A 26,571-nucleotide genomic window follows, 5' to 3' on the forward strand; every position below is an offset into this window, starting at 1 on the left:
AGAAACCATGTGGAAGAAAGTGCTCTGGTCAGATGAGACTAAAATCGTACTTTTTGGCCTAAAAGGAAATTGCTACGTGTGGGATAAAACTAACACTACACATCACCCTGAACACACCATGCCCACCATTAAACATGGTGGTGGCTAGGGATGAACTTTATATTTCGGGTCAAACACAAGTTCGACTCGAACATTGGCTGTTCGCCCGTTCGTCGAAAAACAAACATGGGGTGTTTGCGCCAAATTCGAGCTGTGCGGAAGGCCCCATCATGCACTGCGACATCGCAGTGCATTGCTGGATGATGATTGGCCAAAGCATGCACTATGATCCGCATGCTTTGGCTAATCCCAGCGCCGTCAGAAAAGAGAGCCATAATTGGGCAATATATAAATATATAGCCACTACATTCAGTGTAGCTAGATCTGACTGCAGGCTGTTCCTGGTGTACTTTTTCTAATATACTTTCAGGCAGGCAGGTGATTCAGTGAGCTGCAGTGTATTAAATATATATACAGTCTCCTACATATATATATATATCCACTGCATCGAGTCTCGCCAAGCCTATATCTGACTGCAGGCCATTCCTGGTGTACATTTCCACGGCTCAAAAAAATGTAAGGAACACTTTTAAATCAGAACGCCTGGGATATTGATCTGGTCAGTTAAGTAGCAGAGGGGGAGGGGTGTATAAAGAGGGGGTTGTTAATTTCAATTAACAGCAAAGCAGCTGAAACTGATTAACAACAGGTGCACTAGATGGGCAACAATGAGACGACTTCCAAAACAGGAATGTTTTTTCAGGTGGAGGTGTCTGACATTTTTTTCCCTACTCATCTTTTCTGACTGTTTTTCACTAGTTTTGCATTTGGCTAGGGTCAGTGTCACTACTGGTAGCACGAGGCGATACTTGGACCCTATAGAGGTTGCACAAGCAGTCCAACTCCTCCAGGATGGCACATCAATACGTGTCATTGCCAGAAGCAAGAGCTTGGAGGAGATTCCAGGAGACAGGCAGTTACTCTAGGAGAGCTGGACAGAGCCGTAGAAGGTCCTTAAAGCGGGGGTTCACCCTTAGAGGGCACTTTTTCCCCTTAGATTCCTGCTCGTTTTCTCTAGGGGAATCGGCTATTTGTTTTAAAATATGTGCAGTACTTACCCGTTTACGAGATGCATCCTCTCCGTCGCTTCCGGGTATGGGCTGCGGGAATGGGCGTTCCTTCTTGATTGACAGTCTTCCAAGAGGCTTCCGACGGTCGCATCTATCGCGTCACGATTTTCCGAAAGAAGCCGAACGTCGGTGCGCAGGCGCAGTATAGAGCCGCACCGACGTTCGGCTTCTTTCGGCTACGAGTGACGCGATGGATGCGACCGTCGGAAGCCTCTCGGAAGACTGTCAATCAAGAAGGAACGCCCGCTCCCGAAGACCCATACCCGGAAGCGACGGAAGAAGATGCACCTCGAAAACGGGTAAGTACTGCTCATATTTTAATACAAATAGTCAATTCCCCTAGACCGAACGAGCAGGAATCTAAGGGGAGAAAAAAAAAAAATTAATAAATGGGTGAACTCCCGCTTTAACCCATCAGCAGGATAGGTATCTGCTCCTTTGTGCAAGGAAGAACAGGATGAGCACTGTCAGAGCCCTACAATATGACCTCCAGCAGGCCACTGGTGTGAAAGTCTCTGACCAAACAATCAGGAACAGACTTCATGGGGGTGGCCTGAGGGCCCGACAGCCTCTCGTGTGCTCTGTGCTCACTGCTGGACACTGTGGAGCTTGATTGGCATTTTCCATTGAACACCAGAATTGGCAGGTCCGCCACTGGTGCCCCATGCTTTTCACAGATGAGAGCAGGTTCACCCTGCGCATATGTGACAGACGTGAAAGGGTCGTTCAGCATGACCGGTTTGGTGGTGGGTCAGTGATGGTCTGGGGAGGCATATCCAGGGAGGGATGCACAGACCTCTACAGGCTACACAATGGCACCCTGACTGCCATTAGGTATCGGGATGAAATCCTTGGACCCATTGTCAGACCCTACGCTGGTGCAGTGGGTACTGGGTTCCTCCTGGTGCACGACAATGCCCGGCCTCATGTGGCAAGAGCATGCAGCCAGTTCCTGGAGGATGAAGAAATTGATACCATTGAATGGCCCCCACGCTCACCTGACCTAAATGCAAAAGAACATCTCTGGGACATTATGTTTCAGTCCATCCGGTGCTGCCAGGTTGCACCTCAGTCTGTTCAGAAGCTCAGTGATGCTTTGGTCCAGATCTGGGAGGAAATACCCCAGGACACCATCCGTCGTCTCATTAGGAGCATGCCCTGATGTTGTCAGGCATGCATATAAGCACTTGGGGGCCATACAAACTACCGAGGACCATTTTGAGTTGTTGCAATGAAATTCCAGCAAAATGGACTAGCTTGCTGCATATTTTCACTTTGATTTTCGGGTGTCTTTGAATTCAGCCCTCTGTAGGTGGATAATTTTAATTTCCATAAAATGATGTGCCATCCTTTTATTCCGAACACAGTTCCCAGTCCATATCAGTATAGATATCCAGCATGAGATTTTTGTCTGTTGAGATCTGATATGTTTTGAAAGTGTTCCTTTAATTTTTTTGAGCAGTGTACTTTAAAGGGTTTGTAAAGGAATTTTTGTTTTATCTTAATAGCTTCCTTTACCTTAATGCAGTGCTGTTTTCATGTCCTCATTGTTCGTTTTTGCTGTAATTCTTCTCTGATCTCCACACTTCCTGGATGTCTGTTTCCTGATGACCACAGTACTGTACTACTTTCTAGTTTCGTTTTCCAAACCATCACTGTCTATGGCTCTGTATGCTCTGTATAGCACAGAGGCAGGAAATAACATGCAAAAACGAAACTAGATGCAAAAACGAAACTAGAAACTACAGGTACATTATATGATTGATTTTTAATCGATTCCGTAAAAGGAATCAGTTAACTATTATGTCTCTATACCCTGTAAACAGCCATTTCAGCAAAACACATTTTTTCCTTTACAACTCCTTTAAGGCAGGCAGGTGCTTCAGTGATCTGCAGTGCATTAAATATATATACAGTCTCCTACATATATATCCACTGCATCCAGTCTCGCCAAGCCTATATCTGACTGCAGGCCATTTCTGGGGTACTTTTTCTAGTAAATTTCAGGCGCTGTTTTGCTAATCAAATTTTACAGCATGCCTGGAAGGCCACTAAGGAGAGGGAGACGCTCACAGGTTACTAAAAGAGGGCAAGCAGGCTCTGTGTCTACAACCAACAGTGCTGGTTGTGGACATGGTGCATCCTCAGCACGTGGCCGTGGGGCACGCTTGTCCTTTTTTGCTGCAGCTGGCCGTGTTATTGAGCCACAATATGCAGAAGCATTGGTGGAGTGGATAACAAAGCCGCCCTCATCCTCTGTCACCCAGGCTCTGAGCACTTTGCCTGGCAATGCAGCTACCGAAGCGGCCTATTCCATCGGCTCAATGTCATCCATCACTCCTTCCCTAGCCCCACCATCATGCCCTGAGGAGTCCCCCGAACTGCTTAACCACAGTGGTACATGCTGCAGGAGGATGCGCAGGATCTGATAATGGTACACAGGTTGAGGATGAAGGCAGTAACGTGAGCCCAGAGAGAGGGGGTGCCCAAGAAGGGCAAGAAACTGGCAGTCATGTTCCCCCAGCTGCAGCATACTGCCAAGTTTGCTCCAGTGACGAGGAGGGAGGGGATGATGAGGTCACCGACTCTACGTGGGTGCCTGATAGAAGAGAGGAGACACATCTCCAACGAGGCAGGATGCCCTTCAGGGGCCAGCTTAGGTGCAGCCACCCGACTGCATCACACTCTGCTGTTTTTTTTTGCCTTCCTCTGGATCAACTGTGGGTATGGAGTTGGGTGTATAGGATTTTACTGTTTTTTATTTTGTTTTTTTATTTTTTGTGGTTGAACTGGATGGACTTGTGTCTTTTTTCAACCTGACTAACTATGTAACACTGCAGAGCTAAGCATGTGCAGGGCGCTGCTGACTTCCCACGTATTTTGAAAAGTTCTTTGGTGTGGGCCTTTTTTGACACATGTGCAGCAGATTGCACTGTTGCTGTTTGCAATATATGGCTGAAGTGTATCAAGTGTGGCCAAAACGGCAGCCGCCTGGGCACCACATGCTTGACCAGACATATGTCGACCTCCCATGCAGTTCGTTGGCAAAAAAAAAAACACCTGCAAGACAAAGCCATAATGAGCTAGTATGACTAGCATTATAGCTCATTATGCATTACTTACCTTAGAATCAAAGCCGTCCTCGTCTCCCCCTCCGGCCGCAGACATCTCTTCACAGATACCCAGAAGGTTACTTCTGGGTATCGCCGCTCCGGCGCTGTGATTGGCCGGAGCGGCGATGACGTCACTGCCGCGCATGTGCCGTCAAATATAGCATTGCCGTTTTTATTAATGGGGATTTTACTGCACCTGCGCTGTTGTCTATGGCACGCATGCGCAATAGACAACGGTGTACATCTATTGGCAAATATCTCCTAAACCGTGTAGGTTCAGGAGATTATGCAAACACCTACAGGTAAGCCTTAATCTAGACTTACTTGTAGGTGTAACTTTCGGGTGGGGGTTTACAACCACTTTAAAAGAGCCACACCAAAGAACAAGGCGGACCTCTCCTTGCTCCTCATCAGCTGGGAGCTCCAACCCCACTATACCTTCAGTCCTCTCAGAAACCTGCACTGAGAGGAATGAAGGTGTAGAATTAGGTGTCCCAAGCACTTGTGGGCAATCTGCTAGCTGTACACCTGAATCCGATCGTAGCAGGCAAATTTCGCTTTTCACAGAAGGCCATTCCGACTCTCTACCGGCATGTGGAAGGCAATGTCTTGGCCTCGTGGGACAGGGTGGTCCGCGGTAAGGTGTATATTACCGCTGACTCATGGTCCAGCAGGCATGGACAGGAACGTTACCTTTCTTTCACGGCGCATTGGGTAACTCTTCTGGCAGCTGGGAAAGATGCAGGACAGGGTGCAGTATTGTTGGAGCTTGTTCCACCACACCTCTAAATGCTAGTAGCGGTGATTCTGCCACAGCTCTCTCCTCCACCCCCTCCTCTTCTTCTAACTCTATGGCCTCTTCCTCTGCAGATTTGTCCTCGGAACCAGTGGTGCTCCGTAGGCATTCAAGGGGCTACGTAAGCACTCAGGCAAAAAGATTCCATGCAGTGCTTGAGTTGGTCTGCTTAGGGGACAGGAGCCAAACTGGGGCTGAAATTCTATCAGCGCTGCAGGGGCAGACTCAGAGGTGGTTGACGCCACGCCAGCTTCAGCCAGGAATGATTGTATGCGACAATTGCACCAACCTCCTCTCCGCCCTCTGACAGAGGTACAGACGTACAGGTGGTTTACCTTTGTTTTCTCTTGTTGAACGTCTCAGTTTTGTGTCTGAGCCTTCTTGTGTCTGCTCTTCAGTACTGGTAGAGTCTGCACTCACTTCAACTGTTTGTTCAGAAGTTAAAGAGATGGGCTGGTCAATGTCAGTTTTCTCTACTATTCTTGCTTCTGCTGTTGTCATTACATTGTCTCTTAAATCTTCAACAAAAGTTATGCTGTTGCTAATGGTAACCTTGTTTGTTTTGGGATTTAGAATTCTGTAACCCTTCACATTGTCACTATATCCAACGAAGATACCTTTAAAATGCTCTGTTTTGGAGTTTGGTGCATTTTTCTTCAGGTATGTAGATAAATGCTTTGCATCCAAAAACTCTTTGGTGTTTTACACTTGGCTTCTCATTGTGCCATAGTTCATATGGAGTTTTCTCCACTGTTCTGGAAAGAAGTCTGTTCTGCAAATATGTAGCTGCCATAGCTGCCTCACCCCAGCATTTTTGTGGTAGTCCAGAGTCTGTCAACATACATCTGATCATTTCAGTCAGAGTCCTGTTCTTTTTTTCAGCTATTCAATTTTGTTCTGGTATATATGGGACTGTCTTTTGATGTTCTATTCCGATCTGTTTTAAGTACTCTTGTATCTTACATCCTGTGAATTCACCTCCATTATCGCTCCAAAGTATGAGAGGCTTCCTCTGAACCTTTTTACTGGTATTTATTATATAGTCTTGTAATTTGTCCAAAACTTCTTTTGTGTGTTGCATTAGGTAGGTAACTGTGTATCTTGAATAGTCGTCTATGAAAGTCACTATGTACCTGTTGCCTCCAGGTGTAGGTGGGTTTAGAGGACCACACACGTCACTGTGAACTAAGTCAAGTGGTCTTGAAGCTCTCTTCTGACTGACTTTGGGAAGTTTTGCTCTTGTAGCTTTGGATTTAATGCAACATTCACACTTAACAGTAACTGGACAAGGAGATATTGTTGGATCCCTTGTCAGATTCCTCCTCTGTAGTTCCTGTATGCATTCTGGGTGTCTGTGACCTAGACGTCTGTGCCATATATGTATACAGTCATTGTGCTTGTGTGTACATAGCCTCACCTTTTCCTTCACTGTGTCGAGGTGATATAGATGATCATCAAGCTTGGCACTTGCTATTGTCTGTTTGCCGTTTAGAATATAACTCGTCACCTTGGAATTTTACAGTGAGTCCTCTGGCTGCTAGGCCCCTTTCAGACAAACGGCTGTTTTGCCGCAGCTAAAAGCATGTTTAGCTGGAATTCAAGACTCCAGGCACAGCGATTAGCTGCATTTGTACAGTGCTTTTAGCTGCGGTTGCGTTTAGCCGCGGCACGATATAGAACGGGGATCCGACTTGGATCCCTGCCAATACCAAGCACTGCGTTTGGTATGAATCTTGAGGTGGAACTCCATGCCAAATTTCAAATAAAAAACTGGTATGGGTTCCCCCTACAGGAGCATACCAGGCCCTTGGATCTGCTATGGATTTTAAGGAGACACCCTGTACGCCGAAAAAAAACCGGCGTGGGGTTCCCCCCAAAATCCATACCAGACCCGTATCCGAGCAGCAGCCCGGCCGGTCACTCATTCACCTAGGGTGGGGGACCGGCATCTGGGGGCCCCCTTATTAAAGGAGGCTCCCGGATTCCGATAAGCTCCCCTCCCGCAGACCGCGACAACCAAAGGCCAGGGTTGTCGGGAAGAGGCCCTGTTCTCATCAACATGGGGACAGGTGCTTTGGGGTGGGGGGCCACAGGGCGCCCCCCTGCCCCAAAGCACCTACCCCCCCATGTTGAGGGCATGCGGCCTGTCACGGTTAAGGAGGTGGGGGGCGCTCGCCCGTCCCCACCCCTTTCCTGACCGGCCGGGCTGCTGCTCGGATACGGGTCTGGTATAGATTTTGGGGGGAACCCCACGCCATTTTTTCGGGAAAAGGGGTGTCTCCCTAAAATCCCTAAGATCCAAGGGCCTGTTTTTTTTTTCCTGTAGGGGGAACACATGACGTTTTTTTATTTGAAATTTGGCGTGGAGTTCCCCCTCAAGATTCATACCAAACGCAGCTGACACAGTGCACTGCGGTTATATGCCGATAGCTGCGGGATTTCACAGCTGGACGCATAGAGATCTTTTTTTTCTATCCACACAAAACCCCGGGGAACAAAACCGCTGGTAACCGTAGTGTGTGAATGATGTCATAGGAAAGCATTGTGTGCTTCTAGCTGCGGTAAAATCCGCAGCTAAAAGCACCATTCTATCCGTCCGTGTGAAAGGGGCCTTAGACGCTTCACAGATAAGACTCCTCCTTCTAGATTAGTAACATAAAGCACATCTTTCACTGGTTTGGCTAAATTGTGTCCCGCATCATCAGGGCACACAAGGGTTCCATTCCCATGTCCTTCTGCATGTATTTTGCTTCCATCTGCAAGATAAATAGTTTCTTTGTTGTTCAGATCAAGTTCTGTGAAAAAACTTCTATCACTCGTCATGTGACTGGTTGCCCCCGAATAGATGCACCAGCCTTGACATTTATGGTTGCCGGTCGCTTTAAATGTGGCATTCCAGTTTCCTTCCCATGGATCATTGATTTCGGCTTTGACCTTTTGTTTAGCATTAGAGGGACGCTGTCTCATTTGCTTTGCTTTCCATATGGTACAGTATTTCTTTAGGTGTCCTTGTTTGTGGCATCTGAAACACACTCTGGTCTCTTTTCTGTGTAACTTTGCGTCTGTAGCTTTAAGAGCGGTTCTGGTGTCGGTTTCTGTGGAGTTATGCACCAATTCCTTTCTTCTCTGATACTCCTCTATAAGCCTGGTTTTTACAAATGCTAGCGACAGATCTGTCTCAGGTCGTGTCTCCAGTGCATTGATCAGTGCAGTATATGTATCGGGCAAACTGCATAACAACATGGCTGCAGCGTGACTGTCTGTTATATTCTCTCCGATTGATCTGAGTTGCGCAATCGCTTCCAGCATTGCGTTTATATGCTCCTGCATGTCCTATTCTCTGCCAAGTCTTTTCAATACGTCCCACATGCCTTTCGCTGTGTCCTCATGGCGTATATGGATGAGCTGATCATCCTCCACCAGTAAGCTTATGATGGCCTGTGCCTGTCTGTTTTTCTTGTACCAGTCATTATTCTGTGGCCTCTCTGTGGTGGTAACCTCCCACAAGTCGTCTCTAGATAATAGCATTTCCACTTTAAACTTCCATAGCTGATAATTGTCATTTTTCAGCTTGGCCACTGAGAGTTTAAGCTCTGAGTTTCCGGTTATTTTTCCCTCCTTTATATATGAACAGTCTTACTTGTATATAGGAGATATTACTGGAAAACGTCCTTATGTCGATCTCTGCATTGGCCAATGTCTCCCGTTCAAGGCTTTGTTCTGCCTGGGCCACGCCTGGTCATAAGACTTTATCCGGACACTGGGCCCATAACCTGTTGCAGAGTACAATTGCTGGGTGCAGCAGAGATGATTTAGATCAGACGTTGTGGAGTAACAGGAACTAGCTTCTTTATTGGAACATAACCACAATAGCAAAGATGTCACCTCACATGGTAAGAAACACAGACAGGGAAAAAGAATCCAACAAGTACAGCACAATGTACAGGAAATACAACACACCATAGAGAATGCATAACATATCACTTAGCATTAGCTTCTAGTGTCCTGTTTGTGAACTGCAGTCAATAAGCTAAGCTGAAAATTGTTGCATCTCCAACACTTTGCTCCCTGCTTGCAGCATAATTTGTGTTCTTTGTCCATTTCATTTCAGGACTATAGATATTCACTGTTTGCCTTGCTGTTTTTGGTGGATTGGCCAATTTGGGTGGCCAGCCCGCTGCAGGGACACCTGTCCCTCACCCGGTGCACAAAGGGGGTCAGCGATGTTGGTTTTCCAGTATGGGGCCCCTTTACTTGGGTGGTGTTGCCCTCGGCGGGCCTCGCCCTGACTTGTGGGGGGTGTCTCGCCGAGTGTTTGGACCTGCAGATGTGCATCGGTGCTTGTGGAGTGCATAATGCCGCCCTTACGCTTCAGGAACAGTTAGTCCCAAAAACCGCTGTTGGCACATGCGAGGGGACAGCCTGGTCTTGGCACAGTGGTGCCCCGTCCGGGGGCGCCATATTTAGACCCTGTGACAGCCTGCATTTGCAGTGCTGCAGCCGGGAGGACAACACATGGACAACCATGACCCCATGCAAATGATGGGCCGATTGCCACACAAGTACTTAAAACGAACGGCGCATGCAACATCCCGTGGACGTATCACAGTGAGCATGCTCAGAATTGCTCCCTAAGATATGACGGATCACTGCCTACGACGTGAACGTAACCTACGCCCAGCCCTATTCACGTACTACGTAAACAACGTAAAATACGACGGCTGTGTTCCCTGGTCCATAGCTTAGCATGAGTTGCGCCTCATATATGGGAAATAACTTTACGCCAGATGTACGACTTACGCAAACCGCGTATATTATGCGCCGGGCGCAAGTACGTTCGTGAATCAAAGTATCTCCCTCATTTCCATATTTGAATAGGAAATCAATGGGAGCGCCACTTGCGGCCAGCGTAAATATGCGCCCACGATCTGCCGGCGTAGGAAAGTTACGTCGGTCGGATGAAGCCTATTTTCAGGCGTATCTCAGTTTATGGGCACGGCGCATAGATACGACGGCGCATATTTACACTTACGCTGCGTATCTCGAGATACGTCAGAGTAAGTGCTTTGTGAATCTGGGCCATATTGTCTATGTATAGACACTGTTCTACATGTTTACTCTTCTTTTTTAATATGTATCTAATAAAATAATTTTTTAATTAATTAATTTTGGTGATCTTGTTGCCTCAAAAGTATCTCCAAGTGGGGAGAACTTTCTTTAATACTATTGGGATGTTGGCAAGAAGACACTGGGTCTTTTCATAGTGGAAATCTTGCTTTTCAAGGTCTTAAGATCAATGGCATCCTATTACCGCCAATATTAAAAATTGGTTCAGACAGGGATGTTTCCTGTCCCCACAATTTTTTTTAGGCTACTACTTCGTTACTTCACAAGACCAGAGAAAATCTGAACATACATGGGATCACTGTAGGATCCACTAAACACAAGCTATCTACTTATGCGGATGATATTTTATACTACTTCTTGTAACCACTGATAAAAAAAAAAAGTTTGGGGGAGTTAATCAAGGTGCTTTATTGTTGTCAAAAGACCAGGCCGATTGACGTAGAACAAAACAATACAAAATGCTTGGATTTTACACAAGAATCAGGGAAATAAACTGTAGTGTGTCAGTGCAGTTAATTACATACTAGATAGTAATCGCAATCATCAGCAGGTTCAACAGAAAAAATAAAAACTCATAGGTAGTATATAACCCCCCCTCCCTCCAAAAGCTTCTAGGTATTGGTTCATGGGGGCCACACTTTGTCATATTTCCATTGACAGGCCCTGTTTATATAGGTTATTCTGTACATGGGCAGAACATCATCTATAAAGGCTTCCCAGGAGGAAAGAGAAAGGGGAGAAAAGGAGATCCATTTCAGGAGAATCTCCTTTTTAGCATAAAACAGGAGATAAGATACCAACATTTTAAAAATTTGGGAGTGCTGTGCATCATCATGAACCCCCAATAGCGCCAATTCAGGTGTAACTGGGAGGGACAACTGCAGCCAAAGATTTATTTCACTGAAGACCTCTGACCAAAACACTGTTATTATTGGGCATTCCCAGAACATGTGGAAAAACTTCCCCACCTGTGTCCTGCACTTGGGGCATAAGGGGTCCCGGTCTGGGAAAATACAATGCAGTTTCTGTAGAAAATAGGAATTTTACCTGAATAAGCTCTAAACAGTCATCCCAGTACAACGATAGTACATCACTCACGTCAGTGCCCAGAAGTGCAGCATATAGGGTTGATAAGGGCTTGTCTAAGTCTCTGAGGGGTAAAAGTTCCTCACTAGGGTTGGCCTGAAGATGTGGCGGCTGGGGAAACTGTGCTCTAGCGGCATGTTGCAGCTGTAGGTACCGAAACCGCATCCATTGGGGTAATTTAAATTTGTGAAGTAGGTCACTCATCGGAAGTAGGGCTCCCTGACACAGAACATCTTCCCAGGGTGACGACAGCACGTTTGGCCCAGTCCTGAGGATCCGGAATGGAGATAGACTAGGATTTTCCCTGAGTGGGTGTGCTAAAGACCACTGGTTAGGACACACAAACACACACATCTAGCAGCCACCCACACCCTCCAAGTAGCCCGTGTTGGGCCAGGGATCTTCGTGCCCAATATACAAAGTTATAGATAGTTTGAGACTTGGAGATGCGTCTCCTGCAGAACACAGAAATGCGAGTTATGCTTTTGGAGGAAACAGAACACCAAGGATCTTTTAACGGCAGAGTTCAGGCCCCTGACATTCCAGGAGAATACCGTGAATTGAGACATTGGGAATTTATAGCAGCAACACTGGGTGAGAGACCTCCCCACAGGGGCAGCAACCCAGCCCTCAGGGAGAAGGCAAGTATACAGTACACAAGCATTATGCATAGCAGCACATTGTTACAGTATATAGACAATCTAATGTCATGCGGAGATTCATAAAGACAAAACAAAGCACCTTTAGAACCAACATACAAAAACCCACACAGAACCCCAAGCAACTATCCTTCCCACCACCGTCCCCCACCCCAAACTAGGAATGCTTATAACCATAACCATGTAACACCCAATGATGGGAGGCGTGGACCAGTGGCGGCAGTTCGTAGTGTATTTAGTCCACCAGCTGAAAAAAAGTCTCCACTGTACTGGGATCATGCTAATGCGCAGCCTGTTGCATTAGGGTGTGCACCTGAAGGCTCAAAAACACTGTACCGATCTCTCACTGTGTTCATTCCGAAAGAAAAGGGGATGGTAAATGACATTACCCCTTCCCCCACTCATCTTGAAATATCATCTATATGTACCCACTGCAGTAGCCAATGGGAGAGGGGGGGAAGCCGGCCATGCTGTGGGAGGGGGCACCGGGAAGCTGGGGGAATCTGCACTGCAGGGAGGGATTAGGGTGTGCCTGGGCACACCTGGCACACCCTGTGCACATGCCTATGACTAGGATCAAGTACTAATAAATGAGAAACTGCTTTTCCTGAATGTAGAAGAAAAAAATGCAATATATGAACAATGAAACACATTCAGTTAGATTACTGTTCTGGATAAGTACAGTTCCCTTGGAAACAGGAATCCCGGATGTGCAACCACAGTAACATTCCCCAGTGCAACCTTAATTTGGAGAAAAAAAAATACACAACCTTGAACAATGGTAACAGAACTTTGTGCAGTTACCAGCAGAGCCACTAGAGTTCGCCAGTATCCACAAGACAGGGAAACTCAGCCTCCTAACAGCTACCCATTCCGTTCACTGCTGGGGGGCAGAGACTAAAGGTTAGTTGACTGCTGAGGAATGTCAAGTTGGAGGTGCTGGAAGAGACCCTATCTCCTGATTTTGGTATAGGTGTCATTGCTGTGAGACACCACAAAGTCGGAGACACAGTGAGTAACACTACCTGTGAATATAGTTGCCGATAAAAGTCCCCACTGCAGTTCTCAGATCAGCAGATGAGCTTTATCAAGAGCACCTAAGTTGGCTGATCAGAACTCCACCCCATCATTGCCACTCATCCCAAATTACCACTAGCACTGCCACTGATCCCACCCCGCACCAACACTGCTACTCATCCCAACTCCCGCCACCATGGAGTAAGAGAAGGAATAAAAATAGAGAATATGTGGAAGAGAGAGGAAAAGAGCGGGAGGTACAAAGAAAAAGGGAGCGAAAGCATAAGAGAAAGACGGCCAGAGAGAGGGATGGGGAAAAAAGAAAAGAAAAAAGTAGTTAGGATAAAAGGGAAAGAAAGGAGAACAAAGAGAGAGTGGTACATCCTAAAATGTACCATAAGCGGTTTTAATACTGTACGAGTGGAAGGGACTCAGGGAGTGCTAAATGTCCATGGGTTAGGGGCACAAATTACTTGTCTTGCCTTGGGTGCTGACAACACTACGCTATAAAAATAACTTTACTGTTAGGGGTCCCCACAACTTGGGAACTTTTATCAAGGGGTCACAGCACTAGAAAGGTTGAGAACCACTGAGCTAGCTGAAGACAAGAACACTGGAACTGACTGGAGGAACTTTCAATACTTTATTCTTTCACAAGGCTTTACTGCTATACAATTGTGTATCACTCTGAACTGCACCCTAGGGGGAGCCATTTAGCAACATACAGTTGGAACTTGTACTTTTAGTACTGTGTTCACTGTTGTGTATTCTGTGTACAGTGGTCTGTGTGCTGAGGCCTCAGTGGGGAGGTGCTTCAATACAGGTATTAAAGTATTGAGGATCTATTCCACTGTGCACCTGTTCACATATACTCTTATGAGGTTGTTATTGGATAAAGCGGTGTGACGTTATTGCGTTTAACATATATCTCTGCCAATCAATACTTGTGTTATTCACCTGTTATGCATATTTCTTTGTGTTATTCTTCACTATTTTTCATCATAGTAAACGTTTACAAGTTGTTCATTGATATCTTGTGTGAGTCTATTTATTGCCACAACTCATGAAGTGACGGAACCCAGGGTCTCGGTAAAAATACTATATGCTCTTTCATTATTGTGTCACTTTCTGTTGCTGGGCTCTACACTAACATTCTTAACCACTTCCAGACCGCTGTACGACTATATACGGCCTAACTTTAAAGATACATATCTCGGTAACGGCAGCAGCTGCTGCCACAACCGAGGTATCTATCTTTAGTGTCAGCGGTTCTGGTAATGATAACGGCGGTCTCCGCGGCGGATTCGCTGCGAGATCGCCGTTATCGGTGGCGGGAGAGGGCCCCCCCCCTCCCGCGCCCTCCGCCGCTTACCGGAGCCGTCGGTAGCGGCGGAGATCGCGACCGTTCGGGAGCTGAGCGGGGACGAGACTGAAGGAAAAATCTCCTTCGCCCGTCCCCATAGCTCGGCTGGGCGGAAGTGACGTCAAAACGTCAGTCCCGCCCAGCCTCTTAAAGAAACATTTTTTTTTTTTTGTCATTTGAAAAAATGACATTTTCCAATTTTTTTTTTTTTTTTTTGCATTTTAGTCTAAATATGAGATCTGAGGTCTTTTTGACCCCAGATCTCATATTTAAGAGGACCTGTCATGCTTTTTTCTATTACAAGGGATGTTTACATTCCTTGTAATAGGAATAAAAGTGATCATTTTTTTTTCCAGTGTAAAAAATAATAAAATAAATAAAAATAAATAAGAAAAAAAAATAAAAAATGTTTAAAGCGCCCCGTCCCGACGAGCTCGCGCGCAGAAGCGAACGCATACATGAGTAGCGCCCGCATATGAAAACGGTGTTCAAACGACACAAGTGAGGTATCGCCGCGATCGTTAGAGCGAGAGCAATAATTATAGCCCTAGGCCTACTCTGTAACTCAAAAAATGCAACCTATAGAATTTTTTAAACGTCGCCTATCGAGATTTGTAAAGGGAAAAAGTTTGACGCCATGCCACGAGCGGGCGCAATTTGTAAGCGTGACATGTTGGGTACCATTTTACTCGGCGTAACATTATCTTTCACAATATATAAAAAAATTGGGCCAAATTTATTGCTGTCTTATTTTTTAATTAAAAAAAGTGATTTTTTTTCCAAAAAAAGTGCGCTTGTAGGACCGCTGCGCAAATATGGTGTGACAAAAAGTATTGCAATGATCCCCATTTTATTCTCTAGGGTATTAGAAAAAAAAAATATATAATGTTTGTGAGTTTTAAGTAATTTTCTAGCAAAAAAAACTGTTTTAGTCTTGTAAACACCAAATCTGAAAAACACCCAAAGTAGAGAAGTGGTTAAGCAGGTGTGTCAGAGGTGTTGAGACAGTTCTTGGGGTTGAGTGGCAGAGTGCAGAACCAAACAAATATTAAGTGGCTCCTACTGGGGTAGCGCTACATGTACTTGGGAACATAGATCCAACATCTGATCCTTATGAAGAAAAAACGATGTCCCCCTGCTTAAGACAATCTGACAAGATCTGGAAGTTTGCATATAAGCCACTTTTACCTGTTTGGGTAGATTATAAAAATGAATGTCTTACCAAGAGTTATGTTTCGCCTGCAGATGGTACGTATTACGCTTCTGAAAGTTTTCTTTACTTGCATAAAACAGATTACCTTGAACACCACAAAACCTAAACTGGCCCACCATTTTCTCACACGGGTTAAATTAAATTAGAGGGCAGCGTGAGTTTACCCAATTTGAAAAACTACAATAGGACTGTGGCCTTCACAAAAATACTCAGTTGGGCAACTCCTGAAAAATCTAAAGCCTAGTACACACTTTTTTTTTTTCATTCAACCGAGCAGGGTTGAACGGAAAAAAAGCCTGACAGCTCCGGAGGAGCTACTGTACTAACCATGTAATGTTAGTACATCAGTCTCCCCTGCTGTGCTATTGTTGTGGAAATTTTATGAAGATGTATTTAATATGTAATGCCATAGTGTCACCCAGTGTTGGTTCTCCCGCAACCCGCTCTAAAGAGCTGACTGGGGCAGACTGATGCTGGTTGAGTCCCGTCTGGTAGTGGAAAATGTCTTAAGGTTGGAGAAAGATGTTTGCAGAGTGGGGATATGTCCACCAACGAAGGGCCCCTGTGCATTGGCACAGACGATCGTCTCGGGGGGGGGGGGATATGTTCACTCTGCAAGGACATTATTGGTTATAGGCGGATGTGCGCTCTTGTCTCTGCTATGCCTGATCAGCATGGTCGGGATTCGTAGTGCACACCTGCAGATAGCTTCCCACCCACAAGCAATAATAGTATAATCCGGATATGTGGTGTTCTCTGGAATAGCGCAGAATAAGGATTCCTATCAGTGGTAAAATGGGAGCCTTGGGTTGTTATGATCAGAGATGGAGTCACCCTGTTTCTGCTCAGACACACCCATCAGAATCACTCTAGTCAGCACGCTCATCCATTGTCATGGGCCCTTCAATCTTATAAAGTCTCTTGGACACCATCTCCTTACAGTGGAGTATACCTTGAAAATATGGGACAACACAAAAAAAACAAAAAAAAAAACTTGTCTCAAAGTTCTTAAAGCAGGAACGTTGTGCACACTAGAACAATTCAGGGAAATGTTTGGGACATTCACCATGGATGCCTGGAGATGCAAACAGCTACAACACTTTGTTGCTGTTAACCTGAAGGAAATAAAACCTGCAAATTCATTTACTGTGCTTGAATCCCTATGGCTTTAATTATCAGTTAACGAGGGACTATTGCTCCCAAAGAATCTTGAGTCAACGTGGATCCCCTAAAGTTTCGTAGGGAGTGAAAGAACGCAACAGAGTGTCCATTGTCTGAATCTCAGAGAAACACCATTCTAAAGCTGATACACACTCCAGTATCTACTCTAAAATGCATATCTTGTGTTCCTAAAACACTAGCTCTAGCATATCCCTTGGATTCTGAAAGGTGTTGGAGAGCATATGGCCTACACGGTTTACATCTCCATATATGGTAGGAGTGTCCCAAGATTAAACTATTTGGACAGAAAAAGTTGTAGAAGATATCACCACTGTACAGAGTAATGATGACCCAGTGCAATATTTACTGCACACTGCCTCAATTTCTGTATTTCCCCGCTTAATGCTGCCAAAAGTCTAATACTCATATTTTGGAACTAAACTTAGATGCCCACAACTGAGAACTGGATTAAAATAGTAAATTCTCTCTTGGAAGCTGAGCAATTAGTACGCTTGCCAGGACAGATATTATAAATTCTATAACATATGGTCAACCTGGGTGCATGTTATGTCCTCTAGAGGGAGCCACTAATTTGTTATTGCATACATTGGAAATTGACAAAGCTGATTTCTTTTGTTGACCAAATGAAGCTTAGGATTGAGCTTATTGTATCACTATCAAAGATCCTAATGTTCCCCCTCGCATGTCTTTTGTACACCTTCCACCAGTTTCCAGTCCTTTTTGCTTTTCCTACTCCCCTTTCCTATGTTATGTTATTGTTGTTGAGTTTAGTCATGAGAGAGTTACAGTGTATATATTTAAAGCATAACTTTGTTCATAAATGCTGGATTTTACAATGCATGTTCTGTTCCTGTAAATATATGGGCAAGATCTGAATATTGTAATTTTGTGTTTTTGGTGGAATCGTGCAATTGTAAATGTATTTGTATACTTTCCTGGACCCTAACCCCTCTGAATATATACAGGATATATATAGTTTATGAGCAAATGTTTAAATGCCTTTTTTTTTACTAAATACTTACTTTGCCAACTGTAGTAAATAACTAGATGCACAAAGGTGGCTAAAGCTAATTTATTACAAAGTACAAACAAAAATAATATATGCATAGAAAATTTGTTCATCATAGCACATACAGAACATAAAATGAGGAAGGATGGTGTACAATGTGTGCTGAAATGCCATCTCAGTGATTATTCGGCCGTTTACAGATCAGTAGCTGGACCACCCCATCCATACTCTTCCTCCTCGGAGCTTGTACTTCTTGCACGGGTAAACTTTTTGCGTAAAGCATCATGCTCATACTCTCTGCTGTGGAGCAACAAAAAGTCACAGTGGCTAATTATCCTTAACAAAAGTATACTGCGGTAAAGCAAACTTTTATCAGATTTCCTAATTTTTATATTAAGACATATTTATGTGGGGTTGTGTTTCAAATCCCTTTGTTCCATAACAAAAATAAATTAATCAGCTTTTCAGTCTCATATTTTAATGAAGTTCTTGTTTAACCACTTATCACTGGGGGAATGTCAGGGTTTCAGTGGTTATACAGAGATGATGCCTGCACCTGCTGTGAGATCAGAAGCTGGAAGGGATGAGAATTTTATCACTTCTGGTTTCAGTTTAATGTTTACAAGCTGGTACTGGCTTGTACAAGCAACTGATCATACCGATCTCTGTTTGATCTGATGCTTTAAAAACCAGGGGAGACGTCTGGGGTCTAATACCCCAGATCTCTCCATAAAGGGGACCCATTATGTCTTTTGCAATCACAAGGGATGTTGTTCATCCCTTATGATAGTATTACAGTTGATAAAAAAATAATATGTGACTGTGCAAAAAAAGCGCACCCTGTCCCCTTGAGCTCACGCAAATGTGAACGCATGTGCAAGTCCTGCATGCATATGTAAATGGTGATCGCACCACACGCGAGGTATCTCTGCAAACGTCAGCTTTTAAAGCGTCGCTTATGGAGATTTTTAGAAACCGTTTGGTGCTCTTCCACAGGTGTACACAATTTTGAAGCGTGACGTGTATGGTATCTATTTACTTGGTGTAACATTATCTTTTATCAAAAAACAAGGTATTATATTGTTTGTGTGTGCACTAAAATTCATTAAATTGTATTTTTCCAAAGAAATTGCTGTTGAAAAACCTCTGTGCAAATACCATGTAACATAAAAAAAATTACCTGCTATTTTATTCTTAGGGCCTCTGCTTAAAATATAAAATATTTGGGGGTTTAAAAAAGTGTTTCTAAAGGTTTGGTTCTTTTTTTCCTAAAATAATAAACACATCATACGCACTTGCTCTGTGCAATGATTTTGCACAGAGCAGCCCCAATGCTTTTCTTCTCGGGTCCCCCGCCAACGCTTCTGGCCCTTCCCCCTCTGCCAAGTGACCCCATAAGCAAGCCGATTGTTCTCAGAGTACTTGTGTATGCTCACTCCTGAGTTGCATTTGTGTGTCTATGGGACTTAGACGTGTTAGTTTAATTTATATAGTTTGGAAGATACTGGAGAGTTCAATAAAAGATCACACACAAGTTTTTGCTTAAAAAATATATTTTAAGCAATAGTCAGCATGGTTTCATGAAAGAAGTTGTCAAACAATTCTGATTTCTTTTTATGGAGGAGGTTAACAAAAATGAAGGACTAAGGAAACAAAAAAGAGTTGCTGTGAATATAGTATACTTGGATTTTGGAAAAGCATTGAGACCGTTTCCCACACATTGTTTTACCATTTCAGTGTTGGCAGATGACACCAAGCAATGCAGTGGACTAATGTCCTTACAAGATGTCTCCAACTTCCAAGCCAACCTCAATGAACTGCTTAAATTGGCAACTGAGGTTTAATGTTGATAAATGTAAAAAGAACAACAGAGGGAATCAATGGTGGAGACAGATTGAGCGTTATGGTAGATCATCCTTCCTGAGGACCAGTGACCAAAACTGGAGGGCATACTCAAGATGTGGCTGAACCAGAGTTCAGTAAAGTGGTAGAATTATAATTTTATGACATGAGCAAATACCCTTTTTAATGCATGCTACTGGTCTGCTAGCCAGCAATGTTGATGATTTTATTAACCAGACTTCTAGCATTTGTGTACATGCTGTCCCTCTGGCACAGAGGCAAAGTTTCAAACTGGATTACTAAACATCTGGAAGAAATAAGGACTCAAGAAAATCCAACTCTTGTATTTAGACAATACAGTAAAACCTTGGTTTGAGAGCATTTTGCAAGACAAGCAACATTTTTTAATAAATGTGGACTTGATATACAAGCAATGTCTTGATATAAGAGTAGCGTCTTATCACAACTGAGTATAAAAGAGAAGAGAGCTGACTCTAAGTGTAGCAATATGGTTACATTTAATGAAGGTACAAAATTTAGCAACTCATATGGTTGATGATTAAAAGAGGCACTTCTAAGTATGCAGGTATCCGGGGTGAAGCTGTCCACATAGACCATCCTCCTCACGGCCATCGACACATCATCTCTTCCACACTGCACTCCACGAGTGCATCAAGCTTTGCTTTCAGATCGCTCTACTGCAGGGTAGTTTTTCCGGTCATGATTGCAGACTGACAGCGGTGAGAGCCAGCAGTGCGGGGGGGGGGGGGATGGTCTATGTGGAGAGCTTTACCCCGGATGCCTGCATACTTAGAAGTGCCTCTTTTTATCAACCATGTGAGTTGCGAAATGTTGTACCTTTATTAAATGTAACCAAATTGCTACGCTTGGAGAAGCCTCTCTTCTCTTTTATACTCTAGCTCCTGCTGGATTTTGCTTCTAATCCCCTTGTGGATGAACATGTTATGGTTACACAACCTGATCACATTGCTATTTCACATTGCTTTTTATATGGACTATAAGGTGAAGGACCTATGAATAAATGATTGTGGAACGAATCATTTGAGTTTCCCTTATTTCTTATTTGCTTTGATATAAGAGTGCTTTGGATTACAAGCATGTTTCTGTAACCAAGTATGCTTGCAATCCAAGGTTTTACTGTATTTGCTTATCCCAGTATATAGCTTTAACCACTTCCCGACCTCCTCATGTACATTTACGTCGGCAGAATGGAACGGACAGGCACAATCACGTACCTGTACGTCCTCTGCTAGACGTGGGTGGGGGGTCCGATCGGGACCCCCCCGGTACATGCGGAGGTCGGGTCCGCTCGGGGAGCGATCTGGGACGACGGCGCGGCTATTTGTTTATAGCCGCTCCGTCGCGATCGCTCCCCGGAGCTGAAGATAAACGATTATTGCGATTTTTTTACCAAAAATAGGTAGAAGAATACGTATCGGCCTAAACTGAGGCAAAATAAAATTTTATATATGTTTTTGGGGGATATTTATTACTGCAAAAAGTAAAAAATATTGCATTGTTTTCAAAATTGTCGCTCTATTTTTGTTTATAGCGCAAAAAATAAAAACCGCAGAGGTGATCAAATACCACCAAAAGAAAGCTCTATTTGTGGGGAAAAAAAGACGCCAATTTTGTTTGGGAGCCACGTCGCACGACCGCGCAATTGTCTGTTAAAGCGACGCAGTCCCGAACTGTAAAAACCCCTTTAGGCAGCATTTTGGTCCGGGGCTTAAGTGGTTAAGTATGGTTATATTTGCACTTTCTGGATAGCATAACCCTGGCTATATTTCTATGTTGTTTGTCTGCCCTTCTCTCCCTCTTTTTCTGTGGACAGAAAAGGAGAGAGGAGTGGCAGACAAACAGCGTTCCTTCCGTGTGTAAGGCAGCCCATGCACAATTTCTTTTTTTTTTAGTTCAACCAACAGATTGTGGATGGGGGAAACCACTCCCACTGAGGTATTGTAGTCTTACAGTGGGGAGACTTCGCCTTCAGAATACAGTGGTGGAAATTTTCTACCGATCGACTTCTGTACAACCAGACTGCCCATACATGAATTGGAAGGGAGGGCCACAGACTGGTGATGAGAGGGCCCCATGGTAGTAGTGTTGTGTTCTCTGAGGGCAAGAAGTCCACTCCATCCCAAAATTTGTAAACATGGATGAACGCACTTAAAACCTTAAGGTCTAGGATACAGCAGATCTGGGCCAAAACTAGGGGGGACAGGGGGAGCATGTGCCCTGGGTATCGCATTGAGAGGGACGCCACCACTGGCAGGAGTAGTGACAGCGTTATCACAACTCCTGTGGCCGGCACATATGGAGAGACAGTGGAGTGACAGCTCAGCCAAGCAAACAAAAAGCAGCTGCAAAGGAAGACTTTCATCACTGGCTTTCTCTGCTGGGCTCTGTATTAGATGAGCCATTAGTCAGATCCTGACAGATAAGCCATTAGAGGAAGTCTTCTTTTGCTTTCAGATTTGTTTACAAGTGGCAGCAGTGATGTCTGAGCTGTCACTGCATTGGCATCCCCAGCATCACTGTAGAGCAGCCTGGGCCTGGCTGGTCCCTGGCAGCAGCGATAGTCACTGCATCTGTCTGGAAAAAGATTGTCAGCAAGTGAGAGAGGGATGACCCTTCTAGAGGATTCCAGAGAGTATCAAGCAGCCAGGTATTGAGCACCAGTGCCTCCCTACACCCCCCCCCCCGACTGGCAGTGCCCCTGATCTCCCCCACTGAGCACCAGTGACCCTTACCTCCCCAACCCCCATTTAGCACCAGTGACCGTCACCCCCCACTGAGCGCCAGTGACCCTCATCCCCCCCCCACTGAGCAACAGTGACCCTCATCCCCCCCCCCACTGAGCAACAGTGACCCTCATCTACCAGTGAAAGCGTCAGATAATGTCACGGAAGTGACATTACAGACAATACAAACACTGGGCTATGCGTTCCAGGACTAATACTTCCCTTGTTACCTAGTGTCTCCAGAACTGCCAGCTGTCCCTGTACAACCCAAAGCAACCTGTGGTGTTAGGTTCTACATTGCTGGTACTTGCAGTGCTTATCCAGAGCAACCTGTGGTGATAGATCCTGCAATGCTGGAACTCTAAAGATGCCAGCTGTCCTTGGACTGTCCTATACAAGGCCGGGCAACCAGTGGTGATTATCATACCATGCTGGGACTTGTAGTGTCTCCAGAACTGCCAGCGGTCCCTGTACAACCTAAACCAACCTGGGGTGTTAGGTTATTGTAGTGCCTCTAGAGATGCTAGCTTTCCCTGTACAGCCCAATACAATCCAGGGCAACCTCCCTGCAGTGGCTGTGGCTGTGTTTGTAGTATATATGCAGCGAGACACCCACTGCAGCGAGACAGCGAGTGAACACTGGAGCGAGACAGCCAGAGAGACACTGGAGCGAGACAGCCAGACAGCCACTGGAGCGAGACAGCCAGACAGCCACTGGAGCGAGACAGCCAGACAGCCACTGGAGCGAGACAGCCACTGGAGCGAGGTTGCCCTGGATTGTATTGGGCTGGGACAGCTAGCATCTCTAGAGGCACTACAGGTCCCAGCACATGACCTTGACTGTGACAAAGTGCTAGAAGCATGAAACGCGTCATCGAGGCCACCCAGGATTGGTGTTCAATTGTTGTTGGAGCTTTTCAAAAGCATATATAGTGTGCCCAATTATGACCAAAGAAGGGTAATAATTGGGTAAAATGTCAGTAATAGGCGATTGGGTTAGAGGATAATTTGCTCTTCTGACTGTACCTATTTGTAGTCTCGTGTATCAGCTGATTATCGGGAGGCTTCATCTCAGTTTCCTAAAATAGAAAAACACATTATATGCTTTATTTGTAACAGACAGACAACATACATACAAGATAGTTAGGTAAAACAGAATGTATTACAGTTTTTCTAATCCAAAATGTAAAAATTATTTTCCTGTCAGAGTTTAAGAAAATTGAGAGAGGACTGTGAATTTAAATATTTTTCTCTTATTTGCCCAGAACAAATGAGAACAATGTCTGTCATCAGGCTGCATCAGTATACCCCTTCTTACATTTATGTGCTATCCAAACTTTAGCATATTAATCAGGGAAGTTTTATCAAATTGTTGACATGACAACTGAAATAGATTTTTCTCTGCCTCACAGCCCTTTCACACTGGGGCGGTGGCGGTACAGCGCCGCCATTTTTTTCGTGGTGCTATTCGGCCACTAGTGGGGTGCTTTTAACCCCCACTAGTGGCCAAAAAAGGGTTAAAACCACCCCTCAAAGCGCCGCTGCAGTGATGCTTTGCCAGCACTGCCCATTGAATTCAATGGGCAGGGGCGCTTTAGGAATCACCGCTCCTACAGCGCCTCAAAGATGCAGCTAGCAGAATTTTTTTTTAATGTCCTGCCAGCGCACCGCCCCAGTGTGAAAGCCCAAGGGCTTTCACACTGGAGAGAAAACAGCAGCTTTTTCAGGGTGCTTTGCAGGCGATATTTTTTGCATTCTAGTGCCTGCAAAGCACCTCATTGTGAAAGGGGTCTTAAAGTAATTCTAAACCTTAATTTTTTTTATCAACATATTATACTTACTTACTCTGTGTAAAGGTTTTGCTTGCAGCAGACCTGATCCTCCTTTTCTGGGGTTCCACGCCGGTGTCCCTGGCTCCTCCCTCCTGCCGAGTACCTCCCATATTAGGCCACTCATTTTTTCCCTGCTTACCGGAGGTGGGTGCTGCACTTCAGACACTTATCCATACAGTGGATCCAGCATTGCCCTGCTGAGGCCCTCTCATGCCCTTCCACTGCTTGGTCCCGCGCCACCATGTTTTCTCTGAGGTCTTTGAGTGGCTCACTGGATTATCAGGGTTTAGCAGGCAGGCCTCTTAATGACACGCCGCTGGTTCCCCCTTACTCCTTCTCTGAATTACACAGTAAAGCCTCCTGAGATATGTGGGCTCAGTGGGCACAGTACATGTCATTCGCCTAGGCAAATGACATGTATAGGACACGGATCTAAACCCTTTTTCTAAAGAAAAAAAAAGCCACTATACATAGCGGAGGGGGGAGAGAGAGCGGCATGGGAAAGAGGCTTTAAGGAACAGTCGGCTGAATAAAGAATTGTAGGATGCTGTTAGCAAGTCAAGTTTAGGTTTTCTTAGGAGGACTGGGATGAGTGTTTGCAGTGGATCGGCCCTCCTTTTCCTCCTCACCTGCTGATTCAGTAATATCAGATGTGACCAGAGTGCAGTCACCCTAATGTGGAAAGTGTAACCTAATATTTCTGAGATCCAACCATTATCAAAACACTTGAGCCTACCCATGAATGGGAGGCATTATGATTTGGTAAATTAGTTTTCAGAGGGAGAAGGGTTCACTTGTGTCACAACGGTGGTGGAATCGAGGTGTATTGTTTATTCACATCATCTCACACAAAGGGTGTCATTATTTGTACTGTGCAAAGTGGAAAATTGATAACACCTCAATCTGGACTTTATAATGGTCACAACAATTTGTTTTTGTTAAAGTAGAGGTCCACACAAAAATGGAACCTCTGCTTTTCAGAACCCTCCCCCCCTCTGGTGTCACAATTGGCACCTTTCAGGGGGGAGGGGGTGCAGATATCTGTATAATACAGGTATTTGCACCCACTTCCGGGCATAGACCCCCGCGGGGTCTACGCATGCGCAGTAGGGAACCGGGAAATGAAGCCACAAAGCCTGACTGAGGATGGCGGCGGGGGCAGCCGAGAGCCTAGCGATTGATCGGCTTCAGCTGCCGACATTGCGAGCACCCTGGACAGATAAGTGTCCATTTATTAAAAGTCAGCAGCTGCAGTATTTGTAGCTGCTGGCTTTTAAAAAATTTTAGGCGGACCTCCGCTTTAAGTTGCATTTATGTTTGCACCTATATATATTTGTTTTTCAATGTAATGTGCTACTGTGCAACATTTGAATGTATGAACATGAATAAGGGTTTCACACAATTTTTTTTTATTAAAGGGCAAGTTCAAGTAACTTGTACAGGACCCCCTCCTCATCCCCCCACCCCCGATCCCGCTGACCTGGACCGTGACAATCTCCTGTTCTGAGCACCAGGATATCCATGTCAGGAGTCCGGGGCTTAGAAATCCCTTTGGCATCTAGCGTCTTCTTCTAAGCTGAAAGCTATGTGGCTTCTGATTGGTCGGCACCACCCATGTAAGGAGGGGGGTCCTGTGTAAGTTCACCTTACAGATTTTTCTGTAACGGTGAACTTACACTTTAAGTATTGAACACGTCACCATTTTTCTATGTAAATATATTTCTAAATGGCCACAAGAAGGTGCTCCACGCAAGGAATTAGCAGGTACAATTGTTTCAAAGAAAAAAAAAGTAATAAACTCAACCGCCATGGCCTGTTTGCACATTCACCACACAAGACTCCATTGCTGAAGAAAAAGCAAGTTCAAGCTCCTTTAAAGTTTGCTGCACAACATTTAGGCAAGCCTGCCAAATACTGGGAGAATATACAGTAGTTTGGTACGATGAGACCCAAAATTGAACTCTTTGGACGCCATAATACACACCATGTTTGTAGGTCAAATTGTACTGCACATCACCCCACAAACAACATACCAACAGTGAAGTTAGAAGGTGGAAACATCATGGTGTGGGGCTTTCAGCATACGTTGCTGGCAAACTTCATATCATTAAAGAAAGGATAAATGGATAAATGTACCAAGACATTCTTGATAAAAATTTGCTGCCATCTACCAGGAGGATGAAGATGAAATGAGGGTGTACATTTCAGCAAGACAATGATCCCAAACACAAAGCCAAGGAAACTCTCAAAGAAATAAATCCAAGCTGCTAGAATGGCCCAATCACCTGTCTTGAATCCAATAGAATAACTATGGAAAGAATCAAAGATCAGTGTTCATAGACGAGGCCTACAGAAACTTCAAGATTTAAAGGGTTTGTGTGGTAGAATGGGCCAAAAT

The 26,571-nt window shown here is 44.8% G+C and overlaps 1 protein-coding gene across 3 annotated transcripts in view; it reads right to left on the bottom strand.

Moving 5' to 3' along the window:
* Nucleotides 1-17,781: 17,781 nt before the first annotated feature.
* TJP3 (tight junction protein 3) overlaps nucleotides 17,782-26,571 on the bottom strand; it is a 432,362-nt gene continuing 423,572 nt past the window's right edge. For 2 of the 3 annotated variants that reach the window (XM_040322292.1, XM_040322278.1), the window contains exons 20-21: nucleotides 23,368-23,420; nucleotides 17,782-18,034 (exon numbers count right to left, since the gene is read on the bottom strand). In XM_040322292.1, the coding sequence (XP_040178226.1) occupies nucleotides 17,929-18,034; nucleotides 23,368-23,420 (159 nt within the window). In that variant the 3' untranslated portion in view covers nucleotides 17,782-17,928. The remainder of the gene's footprint in view (nucleotides 18,035-23,367; nucleotides 23,421-26,571) is intronic. The other variant, XM_040322285.1, reaches the window with a different exon arrangement.

Source organism: Rana temporaria, chromosome 1 (assembly GCF_905171775.1).
Source record: "Rana temporaria chromosome 1, aRanTem1.1, whole genome shotgun sequence".
NCBI classification, from domain to species: Eukaryota; Metazoa; Chordata; class Amphibia; order Anura; family Ranidae; genus Rana; species Rana temporaria.